The following is a 20,818-nucleotide window of genomic DNA, read 5'->3' on the forward strand; positions in this document are numbered from 1 at the left end:
AGAAGATAGGTGAGTTATTGGGGTGATGATCTTAGACCACCTTCTCAAATACAAGTGTGATGTTGGAAGAAGGGGGAGGAATGAGAAGGCTGCTCAAACCTGTGTAAAATGCCAGATCTTGGAGATGTCATTTAATATGGAATACATCTGTCTTTCCAGGATCCTTATGCAGGTGGCTATGGAGAACGGACTAGAAAAGGAGAAGAGCTTTAGTGGGAAGTAGAAAATAGTTAAAACTGTGAAACGTGAATTGTGTTGGCGGATGGAAAACTTATAGGTAGAGGGAGGAAAGCTAGCAAAGTTGTGGGGTTTCATCCCCAGGGGTTCAGCTGCAAGAGTGAGGGTAAGTTGGGTGTAAGGGCTGGGGTAGGAGAGACTGGGGCTGGTCAGGATACACAGTGAGAGAGGAGAGCTAGTGACGGACAACCTGATGGAAAAAGGGAAGAGCGCCAAGAAAGCGGCAGTAACCTTTGCATTGTTGACGAATTGCAAATGTCAGTGACAGAAGGAGGAACATTAAGATGATAGAGGTACCCGAGATGGTTATCAGAGGGGAAAAGTCATAGGGAGAGGTCAGAGGGAACAATTGTCCTCTGAAGGAGGATCAAGAGGAGCAGCATGAGGGCAGGAAGGATGACCGGTGTTTACGTGACTTGGAAGTTACCCAGATTGAGACCCAAGCCAGGAAGCCTGGCTGAGGTCTAACTTTGTCAGTTCCACGGTGTATTTATAAAAAAAGGAAGAGGAGTGGAATAACTTGGGATAGCTATTTCAACAGCCTTCAGCTTTGAATTTCCTGGGTTTCATTGGTGTGTGTCATAACCTTTTTGTTTGCACTACTTAGTATTTTTTTCCATAAAGAAATAGGACGGAAAAAGAAACAATAAACAGCATTTATCAGAATAGTATGTCATGTTTGGCTTTTCTCATTTATTTGGTGAAAGTATATTTAGAAACTAAATTGTAGATTCTAAGTATTTGAGTGTATGAAATTCCCTTGTCCCTCAAAAAGAAAGCATCTCCCAAATGAATTCCCTCAGCCCCCCAAATAAGAAGCAGTTCAGTTATATGAAGAAAAAAAATTAATATTTTGGAGTTGTATAGTTGGTCTAAGTTGTGGGTGAATTTTCTGATAAAACAGTCACTTTTTATAGCAGGTCTTGTAGTCTTGTTCCTTATAGGAAATGTACAGGTGCCTCAAGTGATTTTGAGGATTTAAACTTCCTTCCTAATTTTTCCAAATAGGTCAAGTAGGAGCAATATTATTATATCAGTAGTAGTAGTATATATTATTAATTACATATATTGTATTGCCATTATATATTCATACTATATTAATATTATTACATTATTTATTATAGTATTATGCTATCTGAAGAACTGTTAGATTGCCCTATTTACACCTCCCCCCTTGCCCTCAAACAGACAAGAAATAAAGAATGTTCAAATTAAGGTTGTTTTCTCTCTGGGATCTTGTTTGTTGCTTGTGTTGGTTTTGATTTTGTTTTGGGTGGTTTGGGTTTTTTTAAACCCCTAGTAACATTATCATAGAATGTGTTGGGTTGGAAGGGACCTTCAAAGGTCACCTAGTCCAACCCCCCGGCAGTAAGCAGGGACATCTTCAACTAGATCAGGTTGCTCAGAGCCTCATCAAGCCTGGCCTTGAATGTCTTCAGGGATGGGGCCTCCACCACCTCTCTGGGCAAAATAAGTCTAGGCATTTCATCTCCTGTGATGTGTATGTGGCATAGCTGAAAGGACAATGAGAACGCTGTGCTTTGGTGGTTATCCTGCTTGCTGTGTTGGCACACTTGCATGACAGTGAACTGACTCACAGACATGGCTCCGTCTGTTTTTTCCGCTCTGTATAGTCAAAGTGTGGTTCAGGAACAAATTACGTATTCTGAGCTTGATGGTAGCTCTCCCTCTCCAGAAGCCAGGCTAGCAGCACTATGGTGTAGTAGTGCAGAAGGTCTGAAGTCGCTAGTGGGGCAAACCCGGTTCACCAGTCTGTGTCTCTAAAGCCAAAGCAATGATTTCTACGTTGAGTAGCTTATCTATTCATGGCTAGTGGATCCTAACTAGGTTAGGTCAGTGAAAACTTTCTCTGGTATAGGTGTGTTTTGCTCTCTGGTTTATTTGGATGGCAGGTCTTTGTATGGAGAGCAATGAGTTTGGTTTAATTAAGGGAAAGATTTTCTTGCAGTCTTTTCTGTGCACAAAATAAGTAGATCAAGACATAAGCACTGTTCTTTTAAAGTCGTTTTTTTTTTCTAGTCAAAATATTTTTTGTTCATTAAGAAATAAATCTAACTTGATGGTTTGCAGTGTTTGTGTGCTGATGATTGTACGAGAAGAGCTGGTAACTGTTTGGGAAGTGTGCTACAAAAATCGGTACTTAACGCAGTTGGTTCTGCAAAAATAAGTAGTGAGTGCTGGGTGAAGAAAGCAGCGAACTGTCTGTAATGTCTATGGTGGGCAGGTGTTTTAAAATGAACAGTGGAACCACAAAAACTTGCGTGCGATTTTTCCTCATATAGGCTGTTGGATTACGTTAACCTCTTGGTCAGAAAACAATAGTGGAGATGTAGCCAAGGACATGCAAACACAATTGTTCTGAACAAAAAGCAAATCCACAACTGCATAGCTTGGTTCTGCTCAAGTTAGTCCCTTGGTGCTGACCTGGTGTAATTCGGTATGTAGGACGCTTTGCTTTCTTCTTAGACATGTTGAAAATTTGATCATTTTGAGATCTAAGCATTTCAGTGGATTTACACCAGCTGGCCCAGAGCGTGTAGTCCACTTATTTCAGGAGGGAAAAATCAAGTTCAATCGCTCTAATTTTTTCCCGTTTATTTCATGTTAGATCAATGTTCGTGTATCACACACTGGGTGAGCTGCCAATTTTTTGTATGTATTTTCCGGGGGTAGATAAATAACAGTTGTGGTTTGTTTAGCCAAGTTGTCCCTGTAGGAAAATGGACATCCAAACTCTTCTTGCTGCTGCTGATACCTAGCTCCGCCAGTACATGTAATTGTTTGCTCAGAGTTTAGAGCTTTCTGCACCTGGAGATGTTTTCTCACCCTGCCTGTGTGTATCATTTGCTAATAAATACAAAGCTAAAACTCTTATTTAACATGGTATGCTTTTTGATTTTGTGATTTCTATTGGATTATGCAAATGTAGTAATTCCTGCGTGATGAAAAGTAAAAATGGATTTTGGAGGGGTGAGGGGCTCCCACCCCTGTGAGAAATGGAGAAAGAAAAACCATGTTTTTCCTCTGATAACTTGTTCTTTCAAAACAAGCAAACATAAAAGCCAAAAAAAAAAAAAGTGAAGCAACCTGTAACATGAAGTCTTCTACTTGATTTTGTTATTTGTTTTATATTAGATAGACATTCTAGAAAATACTCCAGTGCTGAAAGGGAATACGTACACCTTTGTGAAGTCTTGGCAAAACCCAGAGTTTGGAAGGGGCCTCCAGAGGTCAGCTGGTCCCGCTCCCCTTCCAGTGGGATCAGGGTGCTTGGGACCTCGTACCACTGAGCTTTCAGTGTCTCCAAAGACGGAGACACCTCTGCCTCTCTGGATCCGTCTCCCAGTGCTTGAATACCCTTACGGTGAAAACCTTTTCCTACATTGTGTCTTGTCCTTCTAGCAATGTGCTTTTGGGAAGAGTTTGGTTTTTCTTCTCTACACCCTCCTGGTAGGTAGTTGTAGACACCAATAAGATCTTTCCTAACAGAGCATTACAGAGCAAAGAAAATTTAACTGAAATGAACCAAATGAGTGTAGCAGTTCTTTGTAGTTTGGAGGTAACGTGTCTGTGTGTCTCAGTGGAAGTAAGTTTCCTTCACGTGCGCTTCCGATGTTCGTTCTTCTTTTGTGTGGTCTCTTCCCGTTTCTTTGTGATACGTCCCGCTCCTCTGATCATACCTTTCTTTCCTCTGTATGTGCACTGATGACAGCAAAGAGTTATCATACATGACCCCCTTCATCACAGTATCTGAAACTCTGTCAGTGCTAAGTGGTTTAATCCTTGAAAAAACCCAGGGAGGTTACGGCAGTACTGTTCCCAGTTTTCATGGGAAACAAAGACTGGTTATGTATCAAAGGTCTTGCCAAATCCGAGACCAGTGTCTTAAATCTTGAGAGCCCATTAACCACTGGGACTTTTTGTCTTAATGGAACCATGCATGGGGTCAAAGAGGGCACATACACCTCCTGAAATCACAAAAACATCTTTCTCTCTTAAAGATGCCACACTGTTTAGATTTATTTCATTTTAGGTACACCTGTAATCCTAAAAGCGATTCAAATCGTCCCCTTGCTGCTGGGCTAATTCTTTTAAAGGTGGCTGGAGGATGAGGCATCAGCAGGATTTGCAAAGAAGGCCGAGCTGGGGTGCTGGCAGTGCGAGTGTTGAGGCTAGCTGGTGCTACGGAACGTGATGGTGGCTTTCTCCGCTGCTGCAAGCAGTGAAAGCCGTCACTTCTGCACTGACACTACTTCTTGTATTGCTAAGGTCACTTAACCTGCTGGCTAATACGTAATCATGTACGCGAGGACTGTGGGAACACTAGTGTTGAGTACAGGCTTGCATGGCTGTGGTATCCTGTGGGTTGTGTGCCTTGGGATGTGTTATTGTGCAGCTTCTTGATACCGTGAATGTAGCTTTTGGTAAACGGACTGAGTTTATACAGTCCACAAAATTACTATTTTGTGTAATACGCTAATAGCTTGAATAAAGAAAAAAGGGTGAAATTGTTTCTAACTAAGGGCTAAATTGAGAAGTGGCCCCGGTGGTTTCATGTCTTCACAGTTTTTACTTAGAAATTAAAATATTAGACCTTACCATGGACTCGGCTGAAATAAAGCTACTGTATGTTTAACTGCCTCAACTTATTACGCACAGAGGGAGAGCTACCTGTGTACTGAAGAGGAGCAGCTACTGTCACTGGGAGCCATCTGAAAAACAAAGTGTCAAGTGTAGTACATTTGATGACCCGATTCCATAGCTAATAGGTAAAACATTAGGTCAGTGGGGGTCCAATGACACAATTTACATATTTTCTTTCGAATATGTCACACGAAAGATGAGCCGAAGGTCAACACCAGAATAGGAAAATGCTGTTTGTTCCCTAGTTAATCATTGCCTTGATGGTCATGCTGTGCTGAAGTCGAGGTGCACAGCAAATGATGCTTTTGAGCGTTTGTATTGAACGGTCTCAGGGTGAGCAGTACAAGCTTTTAAGTAGACCTTGGAATAACAGACGCGCTCGGTGATTATGGGTTTCTTATAGACTCTTCTTGCATCCCATTTAGTGTGCTCTACACTGAATCTCGTGCCAGTACTTGTGGATATCGATGGAGATCTCTGTTGATTTTATGAAACACAGGATGTAGCTACTTAAGCTGCATCCTAAGCCAGTTAGGCACTGGCTACCTCCTGAACAATGGTTTACTTCTTTTAAATACAGAGTTGAACAAAGAATAATCTTTGCAAAACATTTCTTAGGGAATAATGAAACAGTTGCTTGCGATTATAAAATAGTGATTTTCTTATAGGGAGGTATCTGTGGAGCAGATTAGTGATGCAACAAACACAACTGGAAAGCGCCATTGCATTATAATTGAAAGAAACTATGTTTTGTCACTGTTCAGTGGCATACAAACTATTTAACATTTGATTTTTTTTTTTTAATAGTGAAGAGTCTAAAAGATAGGTAGAGTTATCTATTAATTGAAAAGAATATGCAGCTTTTGCAGTTCTCCTAAGGTGACTCTTTTATGTTGCAATCCATGGCTAATTTTTACTTTTAAGGTCAAACAAACAACTTATTAGTACTGTCTGCTGCCTTTTTTTTTTCCCCCCTTCTGTGTGCTGCTTTGGGTAAACAAATGGAATCCTCTTCAATTAATTATATGAAAAAGAATTTTTCAAAAGCAATTTGTTTTGCCCTATCTCTGAAAATGGAATTCCTTTTACTGGAAATCAGCTGAAACTTATTGCTTAGTATTTCTGAAACACTGAGGAAAGCGAGCGAGAGCTTTGATGTACGTAATACTCTGCCACACCGGAGAAAAGTTTTAAAATGGGCATCACGCGTGTTTTACAGGGCTGCGTAAATCTAGCCATCTGGCGTTTATGAACCAGTTCAGACCTGATGATGAGTGCCAGAAATGCAATCTTTATTGCTTACGCTAACAAAACACACACACACCCCACCACCCAACACACTGAAAGTATGTATTGGCACTTAACGGACCTGAGAGGAGGTTGTGCGAGTGCAGAATGCTATAAATAGTGTGCTTGACCATGCAGAGAAGTTGTACTTCTGTTATCAAACTAAGAAAATAGATAAAAATTAATTCCTGGCTGTTGTTCGTAAGTCTCTGAGATACTTCGGCAGCACGTGGGGAGCTTGAGATTTGAAATTATCCAAAGTGGTGCCCAGTGTAAGGGGAGTGTGTTGCGTGTGGGGAGGGTTGGTTTGGTTTGGTTTTCTTCTTGAGGCAGGTGAACACTGACATTTCAGATACATTTTGCGAGGTTTCAAGTTGCCTAGTGAATTTAAGGTACCAGAAGTCAATTTTGGTTTAAAAACAGTTATCATGAGCATAGAGCATCAACGATATCATCCTGGCTGTTATGTGCGACTGGCCTGGCTTATTCTGTTGAAGTTGAAAAGGTTTGATGTGTACCTGATAATCTTTCTAAAGAGCATTTTTGTGGTTTAATGGAAGTACTGGCAAAGGCTAACTTCAGCTAGGGCAGCTTTTGTCCCTCGGCCCTCCCTGTAGCCAGGGAGGGGAGAGGCAGGTTTAGGGGACCTCTGTTAAGTGTCCATTTTGTGCCCTCTTCTCTAGAGTTACCCTTTCCCCTCCGACTGAGGGGCATCCAAGAGAGATTGACCCTTGTTCTTGTCTGCTGGTGCAATATAAAACTCCGCAAACAGGAAAAAGTGGGATTAATCCATCAGAGGAAAGACCCACAAACTCCGACAAATAAATGGTAACCTACATGGCATCTTTTCACATCTAGTACTGAATTTATCGTTGCTTCAAACATGTATACCTTAACCATTAGATAAACATGCATTGCATGCGAGAACCCTCTTGCCGTACTATGGATGCAACTTCAAGTTTGATCTGCTGTATCACAGTGTTGCTGTTTTTTTTTTCCTGTATATTACAGATTCACAGAATGGTAATAATGGATAATATTGATCATGAGGTAGTCTAAAAACTTACAGATCTGGAGAACAGACAAATACCACATATTAGTTCTAAGAATGTGTACGTTTTGGCAAGTCCTTAAAAATGTAGGTGAAGATATCCCTTTCCTTCTGTCAGGTTGTTTATTTTAGCAAGAAAATCTTACTTACGCTTTCTCCCTTATCTTCTGAAGTTTTGCATATCTACAGATACTGTGCGTGCATGTAATAAACAATGATTTTTTCAAAAGCATGCTGCAGTGTCCTTGGCTTTCAGAGTCAGCATGCCCATATTTTTATTTTTTTCAAACACAATGAAATAGAAATTATGTTGTATATCAGTAATTGTTAGGTGCAAAAGAGTAAATTGTAGAAAAAAGATGCAATACTAGGTGCAGCTGTCTAATACAAGAATAAGGATCATGGAAATATTTGAGTTGATGGAAGTGTTTGAGCTCGTTGAACCGGCAGAAGGTCAGGTCTCTGCTTCCACCTTGCTGCATGGAGGAACGTTACCCCTGGCAGCGGTACGGTCGGAGCTTTGCTTGGTGCCTCTGTCAGGCAAGGAGGTAGGAGTTATGACGTGAATGCAGAAACCCTCGTTCTTCTCTGGGATTCGTGGTACAGGAGATATTTTAGGCACCTTTACCCAGGTACCAAAAATAACCCGCAGTCAAGCCCAGCAGGTGGTGATCTTGTGCATCTCCATCTCAGTTGCAGGTGCTGTAACCCATCTCTCTCTGCATTTGACTTAATGCTTCGTTATGAATTCTGAAGCTTCCCCAGACCTTGAAGCTATATTGTAATTCAAGCGATTACCTTTACTCGCTTCTTCCAGGAACTGCAACTCAATGTTAAATGTTTGTTGGTTGTTTGTTTTTTTTTAAAAAAAAAAAAAAGTTTGAAAACCAATTTCTGAATGTTTTGACTTTTATTATTCACTGGTTTTGGCAGGAATAATAAATGGAAATTACTGAAATACTACAAGAAAGTCTCATTTTGTGAGATATCCAGGCCAGGGAATTTGGGAAGAATATGAACCTTCTGAAAGGTTATCCAAATCAAAGCCAATCTTATAAATGTATTTCTCTGACATGTCTAGAGGCAAAACAAGACATGAATGTATCAATGTACAATCATTCTCTTATAAGAGATGTGGTAGTATCCTTCACGACTAAATGCTGTGCCAGAGGAAATGACTGGGGTTTTTATTCCTTTTCAGTAATGTGGAAAGTATGCCATGGGAGCAAGCAGGAAGAGGTTGTTTAGTGGAAGGGAGGAAGAAGAAACTGTTTGGAAGGGGTGGAGAGAGACAGCGCTAGCAGCAAACATAATCCTCTTGGTAGGGTGCCGCGTTCAGCAAAGCTGAAGGGTTGGATTTTCCGAGGCATTCAGTGTTTGCCTAACTGTAGGCTCCTGTTGGAAAGAGTGATAGAATGTCTGTTCGTGTTCAGTGGGCACAGAGTCAGGCCAACTCTTGCGCGCTTTTCAGACGGGATTTTCAGATGCTTTCATTACTGCATTTATGAATCCAGCATAGATAAAGCAAGTGGGTAGACAGCTGTGAGACGGCGGATCTATCAAAAACGTAATGGGACTTCAAACCTCTCCTGAGAGTGCCATGCTGAAACAAGTTCAAAGTAATTCCTCTTTATCCTTTCGTCTCGTAAAAGGCTGCCAGTGATTAGGATCTGGAATCAAGGGGAAAAAATAAGCTTGCAGGCAAAAGGTTGGTTGAGGCAGGAGTGATGACTAACTGAAGCTAGGTGTAGAAAGATCAATGTTTGTGTTTGTCAGCGGTGTTCCCACTTTAGATTAAGTCAGATAAATATACCAAGCCTGATGCATGGACTCGTTCACAGCCCCTGAAGATCCGAGTCTGTCCAGGTAGTAGTTCCTTAAGCAGTTGGTGATATTTTTATGGCTTAACGCGTAGTGGGGTGAAGGAGTCCTTGGAAAGGTGGCTGTGATTTTGTTACCTTAACCAGGATGAGGAGCATTGATACTGCAGGATGCAAATACAGGCGTCAGAAACGATCAGCCAAGGAAACTGAAAAGAGCTGTGGCCTGTAATAAATAAACAAGCTGACAATATTGGGAGCTGAAGAGCAACCTTTGCATGATACTGTGTGATATCTAGGAGAGCTCACTCTCTGTAAGACAAAGCTATGAACAGTTTGCCAGCTGTTTGTTTTAGGAAAGAGGACTACTAGGAAAAAAGCAGCCACGCTGCGTCCAAGTTTGTCTGGTTATGAGGAGGATATGAGGTTAAGACCCTATAAACTCCTCACTGCGCCTCCAGCTGCCACACCTTGCTCCTCAAACTCATTTGCCGGTTCTTAGGGCATCACTTCTGTCTCCAGATTCACAACTGCACCGCACCTTCCCCTCACACTTGCAAGAGCCAAGGCCGTGTTGGGCCCTGGCTGAGTTCTGGCTGTCCCCAAGGAAGTGGGCACTGGTGACAGGAGCCCCAAAAGCTTCTCTGCTTGAGGAGATCAGAGACTTTTGCAGGCTCTGGGGTCATGCTGCTGGCCGGGCTCTGGCCTCTTCTATGCAGGCCTGTATAGGAAGCCTCCACAGGCTTACGCACAGGTGATGTCTAGAGCCAGATGTCACTATAATGATCCTGAGAGATTGTACTCGTCCTGTCCTCTCCCAACCCACGGAAATTCAGGTCTCGGATTAGCATTGTGAGTGAAGTGAGAGACGAGGATTTGTCTGAAAGATGGGACGATAATGAAGTCTTGACTTCTTGTCTGCAACTCCTGTTTAATAATAATTTCTGAGTGACTGTATTGGTACAGAGTTTGAACAAGAGCAAGAGGCGAGGGAGCTTCGGACCCCACTGAACTGCTCGCTGCTGTAATGGCACAAGAGGAACCTCTCGGTGGGGGGATACACGTTGCCTTGTTCTACCTGTACCAACAAATGAGGCTTAAGAGTGACAGTGCCTGATGTGACCAGTGTGGCAACTGAAAAAACTTGGAAGCATAAAATGGTATGTCAGCAGTTGGGACGCAGCTGCCCCTATTTCGCTGATCAGACTGCTTGCACATCATTTAATTCTGCTGGTTGCCTTTAACTACCTCGTACCTTCGTTTCTTTGTGGGAAGAGTAATAATTTCCCTGGAGGAATTAATGAGGTGTGTAAATTCAGTGGTATTGCATTTCAAATTTTGCAAAATTCATTAAGAGGCACATTGGGAGTTCACCTGTGATCTGCTCGTTGGTTTTTTAAAAGTTGGTGTGTTGCATGTTTCTGTTTCCTATTTAGTTTTTCAGAAAGTTTTTGCTTCTTGAAAAGGATTGCAAGCAGTCATGCGTGACCATCCTGTCTTCATGTGTAGGGTCTATCTTTGTAAGATTTTTGTTTTTTTAGCTCATTATGGGCAGAAATACTGTTGCTCTCTGACAGCATACTGGTGGTGACCAGGCTTTCTTCAGGGGGGTAGCTCACAGAGACTCGTTACGTTCAGGTACTAGAGATAAAAGTGAAAACAGTGCCTGAAGAAAAAGGAGGTTGATCAGGGAATGTTTGTTACTTCCAAGCTTTTTCAAATGTTTTAATTAAGATGACAAAATACAGAAACATGATACTGTGAAGAGTGACTTGTATTTTTGCTGCATGCATTATTTGTTTTCTACAAATAATGTGCTCTGGCATTATTTGAAGAAGAAGGAAAAAAAAAAAAAAAGACTGTAAACCCTTTCTGCAGCCAGAAGAATGATGGAAGCTAGAATCCTTTTTGCATAATCCCCTTGCTTTTTTGCTTGTGGATACAGCTGTGCTAACACAATGCAACATTTGAGTTGAGAGGTCTGCAAAATCCTGGCACCAATGATAGTTTTCAGACTGAGGCGCTCATTTGATAGATTTTTTTTTCAAAGTGATACTGTGCTCAGTTGTATCTATGTGGCCCTGGAAGTGGGCTTTCAGTTAACTTCAGAGGAAATACTTTCAAAAGGAAAAGTTTAGTTTTGCCAAGAATCAGATAAGGTCAGAGTAATTAGACAAACCAGAGCTTTGTAGGTTAGAGATGAAGGCAACCCTCTGCATGAGGATGCTTAAATTTGCTGTAAATCTGAAGTTCTGTGAATATTTCTTCACATATTCTAATGTGTAGGATTGCATTTTAGAAGTATTTTTTTAAAAAAGTAAAAAGTATTTATCCTTCCTGTTTCAGGTTTCCAGTTTAACCCACCAGAAAATGGGTTCACTGAATTAACTGTAACTCTTTTTTTAATACTATGTGTTTACAAATTGCTATTGTAATTTGATTGTAATATGATGCTAATTGACCATAGGTTTTTCAAGAACATATGTGGTAGGCTCTACCTAGCTGCCATGGATTTCTGTTATGAGACAGTAGGGATTGTATTTCAGCTCCTCTACTGCACCCTGCCACTGGCAAAGTGGAGGGCCTAAGGACTACATTGACAGCTATCAATCAGCATTAGTCTTCTGACATCAGGTTACCTTTGCTAGTTTATATTTAGGGTCTGGACTGATATTTTTCTCCTGTTCTCCCTTGGCTGCACAATAGTAAAACCTGGTTTTGTTTGCCTGAAGTAGTTTCCGTGAATGTCTGCGCTCAGTAGTTGCATGGCCTTTACAGATTGAGAACGAACGAGGACAGCCAGTTCCTTCAGTGGGATAATTTAGGCTTAAAATACGAAAAAGTGGGTTCTGCTAATTCTATTGGTCTGCCAGCAAAAGGAAGGCTGCAGATCTCTCCTCTTCCTTCAGTGACGACATTAATGGAGTCTCTTCCCTCTGTCCTTTGGTCAGCATTTGTAAACAGAGACTCTCTTCCTCAGTCGGATCTTGTTAGGTTGGCCAAAAGATCAAAAATCATAGTTGGGAACTAAAAAACAAAACTGGTGCAGTTGTAATAGCCTCGATTCCTTAGGAAACCGAGCATAGGTGGGGTAAGAAGGTTTGTGGGCAGTGGCTTTTTAAGTTCCCCGAATTGCTGTGGCCTTTGCTTTCCAGCTCAGGGGAGGAATGCCGACTGTCTCATCTTTGCTAGGACTTTTAGCTAAAGAAGATAGGATGTTTTGCCTTGTAAAAGCAAGATTGGAATGAGAGGTTTCAAGGGAAGAATCCGGAGAAGTCCAGGAAGACGGTGATCGTCACTACTACGGTTAAGTATAAGAATATAAAATATCAAATAAAATTGCAGAAGAGGGAAGAAAGTAGGAGCTGTTTTGACAAGAAGTCTTGGTTACATCCAGGCACCTGAATGGTGCTCTGGCATTCCTGTGTAAATAAAAAGCAGAAGGAGAAAGGAATGGAAAAAAGAAGATGGAAAGCACCTTTTTTTGAAACCTACAGCTTGCATGGGCGTCGGGATCCATGGAATAGCATTGCATTTCATAGAAATTTGCCAAGCAGACAAATTGTTCTTTTTCCCTGCCTTGTCTTGTCGTTTACACACACGAGCTTTGTCGCTTTGTCCTGGATTTGAAGAGCTGTGGGAAGACAGCGCTGCTTACAGGAGAGACTGGTGCTGCTGGAAGGGAGCCACCCAAACACGAGAGCGGCAGGCAGGGGTCTGGCACCTGCTGCCCTTTGAGAGCTAAGGGCTGCAGAGACTGCTAAGTAGGTAAAGTACTGGCCGCTTAAACGCAGAAGAGGCTACCTTCCAGATGGATGGATAAAAAGGTCACATGAATTATACAGTGAATGGGCTCCTGCAGCTTGATGACATTTTCAGATGGGTTTCTGAGCAATCACCCAGGCAATGTCTAAGCAAATCTATCTAGACCCTCTGCCTCAGTCCTTAAAACACAGAGGAAGGAGAGAACCAGCTCGTCTCTGGTATGTTCAGAAGAAGACATGCTTTGCTGTCTTTTTCTACGTGGCTTCCCAATCAAAGAAGGCAGATTTTCCCTTTCTGACAGCCTCATACTGTCTGAACTCAACAAAAACAACTTCAGAGCAGTGGTGGTTTTTCAGCCTGTTCTGGGTCTGAATAAGCACCAGATGTGGGCAGCCGTGTAGAGGAATGAAACCTCTCGACAGTAGTTTTGTTCTTCTGCAAGTTGCTTCTGTGCACTGCGGAACTCCAGGGTGGGAGACAGGTAGGGGCCCACCCTCAGTTTTTGGGCTGTTGCACCCACCCCGGCCATCCATTTTACTGATGGGTCTTAATGTCTATTTGCATATTGGGTGGCCTAAAAAAAAAAGCATACACACCAAAAAAAAAAAAAAACCCAAACAAATGCAAAAAAAACCCCCTAACAACAGTGTTTCCCACTGCGCTGATTTTAGCCAGAAGTACTAAAAACTACTCAGACATGGAACGGTATTTAGGTTACCCTACGTGCGTTTGAAATTACAGTGTAACCACAAAGGGTAGCGTGGATTGATTCTCTGGCTGCGTAGAGAGCCGCCAAGAGCAAGGACTTGAGCTCAGCTGGGGCTCAGACTTACGGTCATACAGGTACTAATATTATTACGTAAGTAATAACAAGAATAGCAGCTACGGAAAAGTTTAGCGCTTCAGAGCCTCTTATAAGCAGAATAAGCAGTGGTCTTGTCTGAGGCTTTCTCCCAAGTTGGAGTCCGACTGCTCTTTGAAGGGCAGACTGCATCTGTATGTTTGCATTCTTCTGTATGTTTGAGTGTGGAAGCTTATAAACTTCTGTTCTGTGTTGAAATAAGATGACTGTAAAAATCTTGGCATGATCTTATTATTTTGGTAATAGGATTGCATGCAGGCATCTTTGTGGTTAAAGTAAAAAAAAAAAAAAAAACCCCAAAAAACATTAGATTTCCTGTGAAAGGGGTTGTTGTTTGCAAACGTAACGATTAATGACTGAGACTAGAGATGCAAATACAACTGCATGATCTTGCTTATAAACCTCTAAAGTGACTAATTTAAAATCCCTGGTTTTTTTTTTCCTGTGGAATTGCATTTGGTGGTGTCATTAAGAGGATAGCATCAACTTGGAAAACTGAGGTTTTTATTCTAATTCCTTTTTAGGTTTCTTGGGTCTTCCTCTACCTTAAGTCTTTCAGGTGCAAATTCCCTTTGTGGAATTCATTGAAAGAAAACTTTTTATTTTATAACTTAAAAATTCTTGTTTTATGGCAACCTTTAGATTGTTTAGAATAGCCAATATCAAATACCAAAAGTCTTTAAAATGTCTAACGCTCCCCAGAGTGGAACAGTTGTCCTTGTGCCATGTGGCAGGTGAGGACACAGAGCCCAACTGATTTAGTAGCACCTGCAAACCCACCCACTTCCCCGGACTTCAGTCTCTTATAGGATTGGTGCAAGCCAGTAATTTAGACAAGACTTTTAAGTAAAACACCACATATCACAACGCTTTAGAGCCTCATCAGGAACGCATTCCTTTAAATATACTGATTTCCGAAGAAAGTTTGATTATATCTTTTTTTCTTCCCACCCCGCGCTGTTTTTTGTGTTCTCTCGGTCATTCTCTAGTGCCTGGCTTTCACAAGAATGCAGAATTCGGGATTTTTCTTTCAACCTTTAAAGTCTGCAAACTCTGCCTGGAAAACAGACTGGTTCCTGAGCTTCCCGGCATGGCTGCTTTTTAACCGGAATCTAAGTGGAAAAATGTAACCTTCTAGTGCTCTTGTGGTATGACCTCTGGAAATGGGGTGGACAACTTAAAGCTTCCTGCTACGTTAAAACCAAGAGAAAAATGTTTCTTTTCTCCTGCTTCTACCTCTTACCCTTTTCCAGTATTTGTGCTTGACAGGGCTTTGCGTTTAACCCTTTTTTCTTATAAGCTCCTCCTCCTCGGTCCTGTTTACCCTTGTTGATGCCTTCTCATAAGGCATTAGCGGGAAGCAGAGCGTGTGTGTGGGGATGTGTCTGTGTCAAATCTGTTTGGCTTTTTTTTTTTTGTCTCCGCGTTCTCTGTCCCAGCTGCTTTGTTTTGCTCAAGCTCCATCCGCAGCCCTGCCACTAGGCTTGTTTTTCACTGCTGCTCCCTGCCATTTATAGTTTAATTTCTGCGTGCGTTAAATCAAAAGCTGTGCCACTCTCTTAGTCTCAAATGTTTTGCACCTGTAATATTTTGCCATTCAGGTAGTTGAAACTTCCGACGTAACCACCTACTACGTGGTCAGTAAATGGGTGAGTGAGGAGAAGAGTTAGGCTATTGAAATGCAATTATAAGCTCACTGCTAAAAATCCGAGAAGGACTTTTTAGCCATGGAACTCGATTCTTTGGTTCAGAAGTTTATTCCCAAATTACTAGCATGGGTCGGTTGTGATTTTAGAGGAGCTCTGCTAATGAGCTGGAGATCACCCCCGTGATATTTCTCATTGTGTGCACATATTCTAGTTATGTGTTACTGTGTCCTTCTGGGTGTTAAACCGCTCACTCAGTTTACCTGATAGTGGAAAATGCAGCTTCTTCCAAACCGCATCTTCAGTTTCTCACTTGGACATGACTCTCAGAAGATTTCATTGCATTTTAGGAACTTCAAGCAGTTTTTGTGTTTGTTTTTTTTTTTCTTTTGGGGGGGGGGGATGTTTTGTTCTGGTGATTTTTTTTTTTTTTTTTTTTTTTGTCTGTGGGTTTGTTTTTTTTTTTTTTTTATTCATGGTAATGTGTTTTTTCCCTCGTGGGTGACTTTTCAACTTTTTAATTTCCCCCCCCCCTTCCTGGTCAGCCCCGTTAATACTGTATTTGAGTGGACTGTAGAGACATCTTAACATTTCGTTCTATTTGTACTTCGTGCTGAGGTCAAGCAAACAAACAAAGCAATCGTTATGTTTTAGCATTCTTTTTTAATGAGCGCATTAAAATCTACTCAGATCAGCTGTGAAGAGAAGGGAGAAACACGGAACTCCGAGTAGCACTGTCTTTTTGAAGCAATTTATGAAAAAATAATAGACCAAAGGGACATGTAAAGACTCTGATAGGAAATAAATGGCACCACGTTGTTGATGGAAAGGGTTTTGGCAGAAGGCTTGTTGTGACTGTTTCTGTGGCTTAGAAAGGAATTTCCTATGGACTGGACTAACCATTAAAAAAATGTTTCTACTTTTAGGAGTTCAAGGCATACAGTGGAGTCTTCCTGGGGAAGATGTCGTCTTTGACAATGAAAGCCCGTTGTCTGGACAAAAGAGGAAGTTTCTTTAAGGTAAATGGGATATTTATACAGAACATAAAGCACGTGGTTTTATGTGAAACAAGCGATGCAGAATGTGCAGTACAGTCTGTGATATCTAGCAACCTTTCTCTGTAAAATAGGAAGCACTGCATTAAGCATCTCTTCTTACAGGTGGCATTTGTTGTTAGATTGCCACCCATTTATTTAATGTGTATGTTGTTTTCCTGTACGCTGAATAGAATATTTGGTGTAAAACAGCTTTCTTAGCTTATGTTCTCAGCATTAGTGGCATAGTTATGCGTGGGCATAAATTATTAGAGCTTTCTTAAACGGGATTTGCGTAGTTTAAAGTTGCGGTACAGGTTTATGATTTCCATTACTGTATTGAAAGTATGTTTCATTTCCTTGTGTATTTTAAGAAAAATTGGTGGGGTCTCCTTGTTTGTGTGTAATCTGAACACGCTCAAAAATACTGTATTTGTGTTCTCAATGTATATTTCAGTCCTTTTTGTGTTTTGGTGATTTTCGCTTTGTTTGGCTGTTGCATTTTTGGTTGTTTTTTTTTTTTAAAGCCTAAGTGCACCTTGTTTGAAATGAACAAGAAGCTGGTGCTTAGCTCATTGCCATACTCTCAAAAATCCAGCAAGGCAGATGTCTGTGTTTTCAGGTGCCTACATACTTTAAAGGGGACTAATGGTTCCTCCCGTAAGATAGTCAGCCTGACTTCCTGATGACACAGGCACTGAGAGCTGGTAGTTCTGTACTGGCGTGGACATGCTTATAGAGAGAAAAGAGAAATAATTCCATTTAGCGTTTCTTCGTTCTGGGGGCTGTTTTGAGATGTCCTGTGACTTATAGCACACCTAATAACAGCACATTCCAGTGAGAAATATGTTTTGCGTGAGAGTCCTCCCGTCTCCCTGCCAGTTCCATTCCATCACGGGACAGAGCTGATGCACGGCAATGGGCCAGGAAGGCAACGTATGCTCTCCTGATACCCCTGGGAAACACCTGGGAGCATGGGTGGAGGCCGCTCCAGACTTGAGGTGGTGCTCAGAGCTGCAGGGATGTAGAGCCCTCAGTTGAAGCACCTTCAAATACTCCCGGGAACTCTTTAGAAATGCATTTTTGTCCCTGGGCGTCAATATCTGATTTTTGTCCCACTAACCTCATTACAGCTGGAAAATGGAACCTGGAGAACTGCATGAGAAAGGATCTACTTCGGATTGGCTGCCTGCCGTCATTAGGTTTTGTGCATCTTCGGTGATCATCTTCACTTCTACATAGTTATAAATCACTTCTGTCAAGAATTAAACTTGACTTCAATTTTGTTTTTTCACAGTATTTCCTGCAGAGTTAACTCGCGTGATTGGCCCCAGATTTGCTCAGCAGTAGGGGCTTAGCTCAGGTGTGAAGAATCACACTGCAAAAGTGAGCACGGTCACTGTATCCTCTCTTCTGCCTCCTGCTCTGTGCGAGGTTTGTTAAGGCTTCGGGGGGGTCAGTCAGAGGTTTTTGGCGCTGCAGTGAGCTTACTGCTTTCTAGGGAAATGTGGGAACGTGCTTTGGTCTTTTTGTATGGCAGAGAGAGACTTTATGCAGTGGAGAGACTGGAGAGCTATCGTCTTTCAGGTTGGCATCACAAAAAGCAGAGGTACAGTGGGAGTTGCCAGTATAGCTTTCAAAAGATGACTGGATCGCATTAACTGTGTTTTAATTATGCGTAAAGGAGGAGGTCTGGAGGCAGCACCAAAGTTAATTGTAGAAAAGGCTGTAATTAACATTTTCTTCCAGAAAAAAGGATTAGTTGATCTGAAATGCAGTTAACAGAGCCTTTATGTGCACTGTGTGAGTACATCTGCAAACACCATATACTTCTAGAGAGCAGGACGGGGAGAATAGTGTCCAGGCAGTGCCTCTGTGTTGGAAGTATCAAACTGTGGTGTCCTACCACTGGCCAGGAAGATATGTGTATTTTTCTGATGTGAGGAATAGAGTAAACTGTCACACAGACCAGCCTGGGATCAGGGTTAAATACAACAGAGTTGAACTTGTCTGTTCTACACTAGAATTTTGCTGTTTATATAGTGCCAGGGTAGTGGCTGTCTTGCTGGGCAAGGCTTTGCTCTAAGGAGCAATCAAAATTTACAGGTGCTTCGGAGCACTGAATTAACTTGCCTTGATTGCTTCCCTTAGAATATTCATTGCCTGCTGTAGCTTCTTCCGGTGAAAGACGCTAATACTTGCTGCCATCTCAGCTTATATTAAGAAAAAGCGTACTGCTTTTCTTTTTCTAGTATTGCAGTGAATGTGATTGACCAGCCGAAGCCCTAAGTAGCGGGAAGCAGCTGCCACTTTCCTGACTGTTCCTAGCTCCTGCCACTCTGCCCCTGGAGCACCGTGCTCTCCTTGCGGGTCCCGTGCCAGATGTTTCAGGTGTTGCTGCTTCCATTCCCTCCCTTCCTCTGGGACAGAAATGTTGTTCTGCTGCTGCCTGAATCAGACCCTAATGCTTGGGGTGGGTGTTCTAGCTCTAAATACACTCATGATTACGGACAAATGGGACCCAACCAAGCTGTGTCTGGTGCCTGTGGCACATGGAGAGCCATACTGACGGCCGGTGCAGCGTGCAGGACCAGTTTCTGTGTCAGCAGCTTCATAGCGCTGTGGTAGCGAGACACATAACGCCTTACAGTGTTTGTTTCATGTGTTGCATGTTTTCTTTATCTTAAGGCAATCCTAGCAGGCCAGTCTTTTGGAAAGAGAGGATCAGCCCTGCAGTGACAGTGCGTTTTCCTCTTTGGCTTGCCCAGAGCTTCATGTGGTCAGCAATAAACCGGGTCTTCTGGGGACAGGAACCGCTTCTCAGTTTTGCAACAGGCTCTTGTTATGTCTCATATCTCAAAAGCATAAACATCAAGCATGTTTGGCAGTCCACAACCATACAGGGAGAATGGACATATTTTCAAATCGTGGCATGAAACTGTCTCACTTTTAAGGACTACTTCTAGGTTGTCACTTAAGCGTGTGCTGAAGGAATCATGATGTCAGGGGGACTGTAAGTGCCCGTGTCACTTTCTGCAGTCCTTTGATATCTCCTTGTGTAAGTAATTCTTGTGTGGAAAACAGATGCAGGAATAGCTATTTTGTGCACCTCCTGTTCACGATGTCATGGTTGTAGTTACTCAAAAAGATTAGGAATGCCGTATGCCTGAGTGATTTCAAGACATCGGACTCTTAAGGGCATGAGAAACACTGTCAATTAAGAAACTAAGGTTGTCTTAAATTTTCCCAAGGACATGCTGGCAGGGGAATGGCTTGAAGAACAGTGGGGAATAAAAAATGCCTCAAAGCTACCGTTTCAGACCTCTCTCCCTCCCTGGGAAGTTGCCCTGTTGGACCACCGTTCTGAACCTACAGGGCTGAATTGGAAACTGCAGGCAGTCAGCGTATCCAGCCTGTGTGTAACGTACCCGGTGTCTGTGTGTGTGAACCTGTGCGCACAGTGAAATTTCCTGCTCTGTCTTTCCCTCCCCTACATTTTTAAAGTTAAGATACAGCCTTTTATCCATGCTGACCTGTGCTTCAGAATGCTCTCCCAGATGCGCAGACCGTGTATAGTGTACTTCTGCATATGGCTCTCATGCTGTGCTTGTTACTTTACAGTTGCCCAAGAAACCTTTAGCGTGCTGACGTGGGGTTTCTCAGGGCACTTAAATCCTCATAGAGAGCGTCTTACCGTTCTCAGCAAGGTTTATGAGAAAACTAATTGACAAATACCAGTGGGAAATTCCAACTATTCTTTCTGGTTATTAAATCGTTCCTGTTGCTGTAGCTTCTACCCATCTCTTAGTTCTTCCATGTTCATTCTTTCGACTGTTAGTACACCAGGAAAACAGTATTGTTCCTGTTTTACAAAGAGTGAAAGTCTAGTTTTATAGGCTAAATTCTCTGTAGCCTTTATGCCTTGCGGTTGATGAAGACTCAAAGCCAGCAAGTAGTAAAAATGAAGCAAAGATTGAGTTAGGCTTGGGTAATTCTGGGACTGAATAACTTGCCAGTAGTTACAGAGGAAGTCTGTGGTACAGCAAGGAACTGAATATATGTCTCTGACAAACAACCTTTTTACTGAACCATTCTCCTTCTCATCAAAAATGTTCCAGCCTTCATTGAACTGGCATCAGAGGTTTTGCACCACTAAAGCTTTTCTGTCCTAAAATCAAGCACTGGGTAAAACTTTGTTGCTTACTGATGAATAAGACACTGAATAATGTTAGTGGTCTTGAGAGTTCATAGCTCACTGTAAAAAAAATAACCAGAAACCGCAGCCACATATCAAAATATTTAATTGTATTCAGACTTTTGGACAAGTCCAGAAATAGCATTCCCAGTTTGGCTCGCCTCTGGCGCTTCGCCACCTCGTCACACAGGGTGCTCTTTGAGGGTTGCTACGGTCTGCGTATCAAAACAGGAAGGAAAAGATGTGATGCCAAAGA

The 20,818-nt window shown here is 42.1% G+C and overlaps 1 protein-coding gene across 10 annotated transcripts in view; it reads left to right on the forward strand.

The window, feature by feature from the left end:
* Nucleotides 1-20,818, forward strand: part of RIN2 (Ras and Rab interactor 2) — an 84,005-nt gene that overhangs the window by 13,318 nt on the left and 49,869 nt on the right. For 7 of the 10 annotated variants that reach the window (XM_054196178.1, XM_054196177.1, XR_008465574.1 and 4 more), the window contains one exon: nucleotides 16,260-16,352. The exons of 1 other annotated variant lie outside the window; for it this stretch is intronic. In XM_054196178.1, the coding sequence (XP_054052153.1) occupies nucleotides 16,296-16,352 (57 nt within the window). In that variant the 5' untranslated portion in view covers nucleotides 16,260-16,295. Of the gene's footprint in view, nucleotides 1-14,676; nucleotides 14,836-16,259; nucleotides 16,353-20,818 lie in introns of those variants that run through there. 2 more of the 10 variants (XM_054196179.1, XM_054196180.1) reach the window with 2 other exon arrangements.

The sequence above is a fragment of the Rissa tridactyla genome, chromosome 3 (genome assembly GCF_028500815.1).
Source record: "Rissa tridactyla isolate bRisTri1 chromosome 3, bRisTri1.patW.cur.20221130, whole genome shotgun sequence".
Lineage (NCBI taxonomy): Eukaryota > Metazoa > Chordata > Aves > Charadriiformes > Laridae > Rissa > Rissa tridactyla.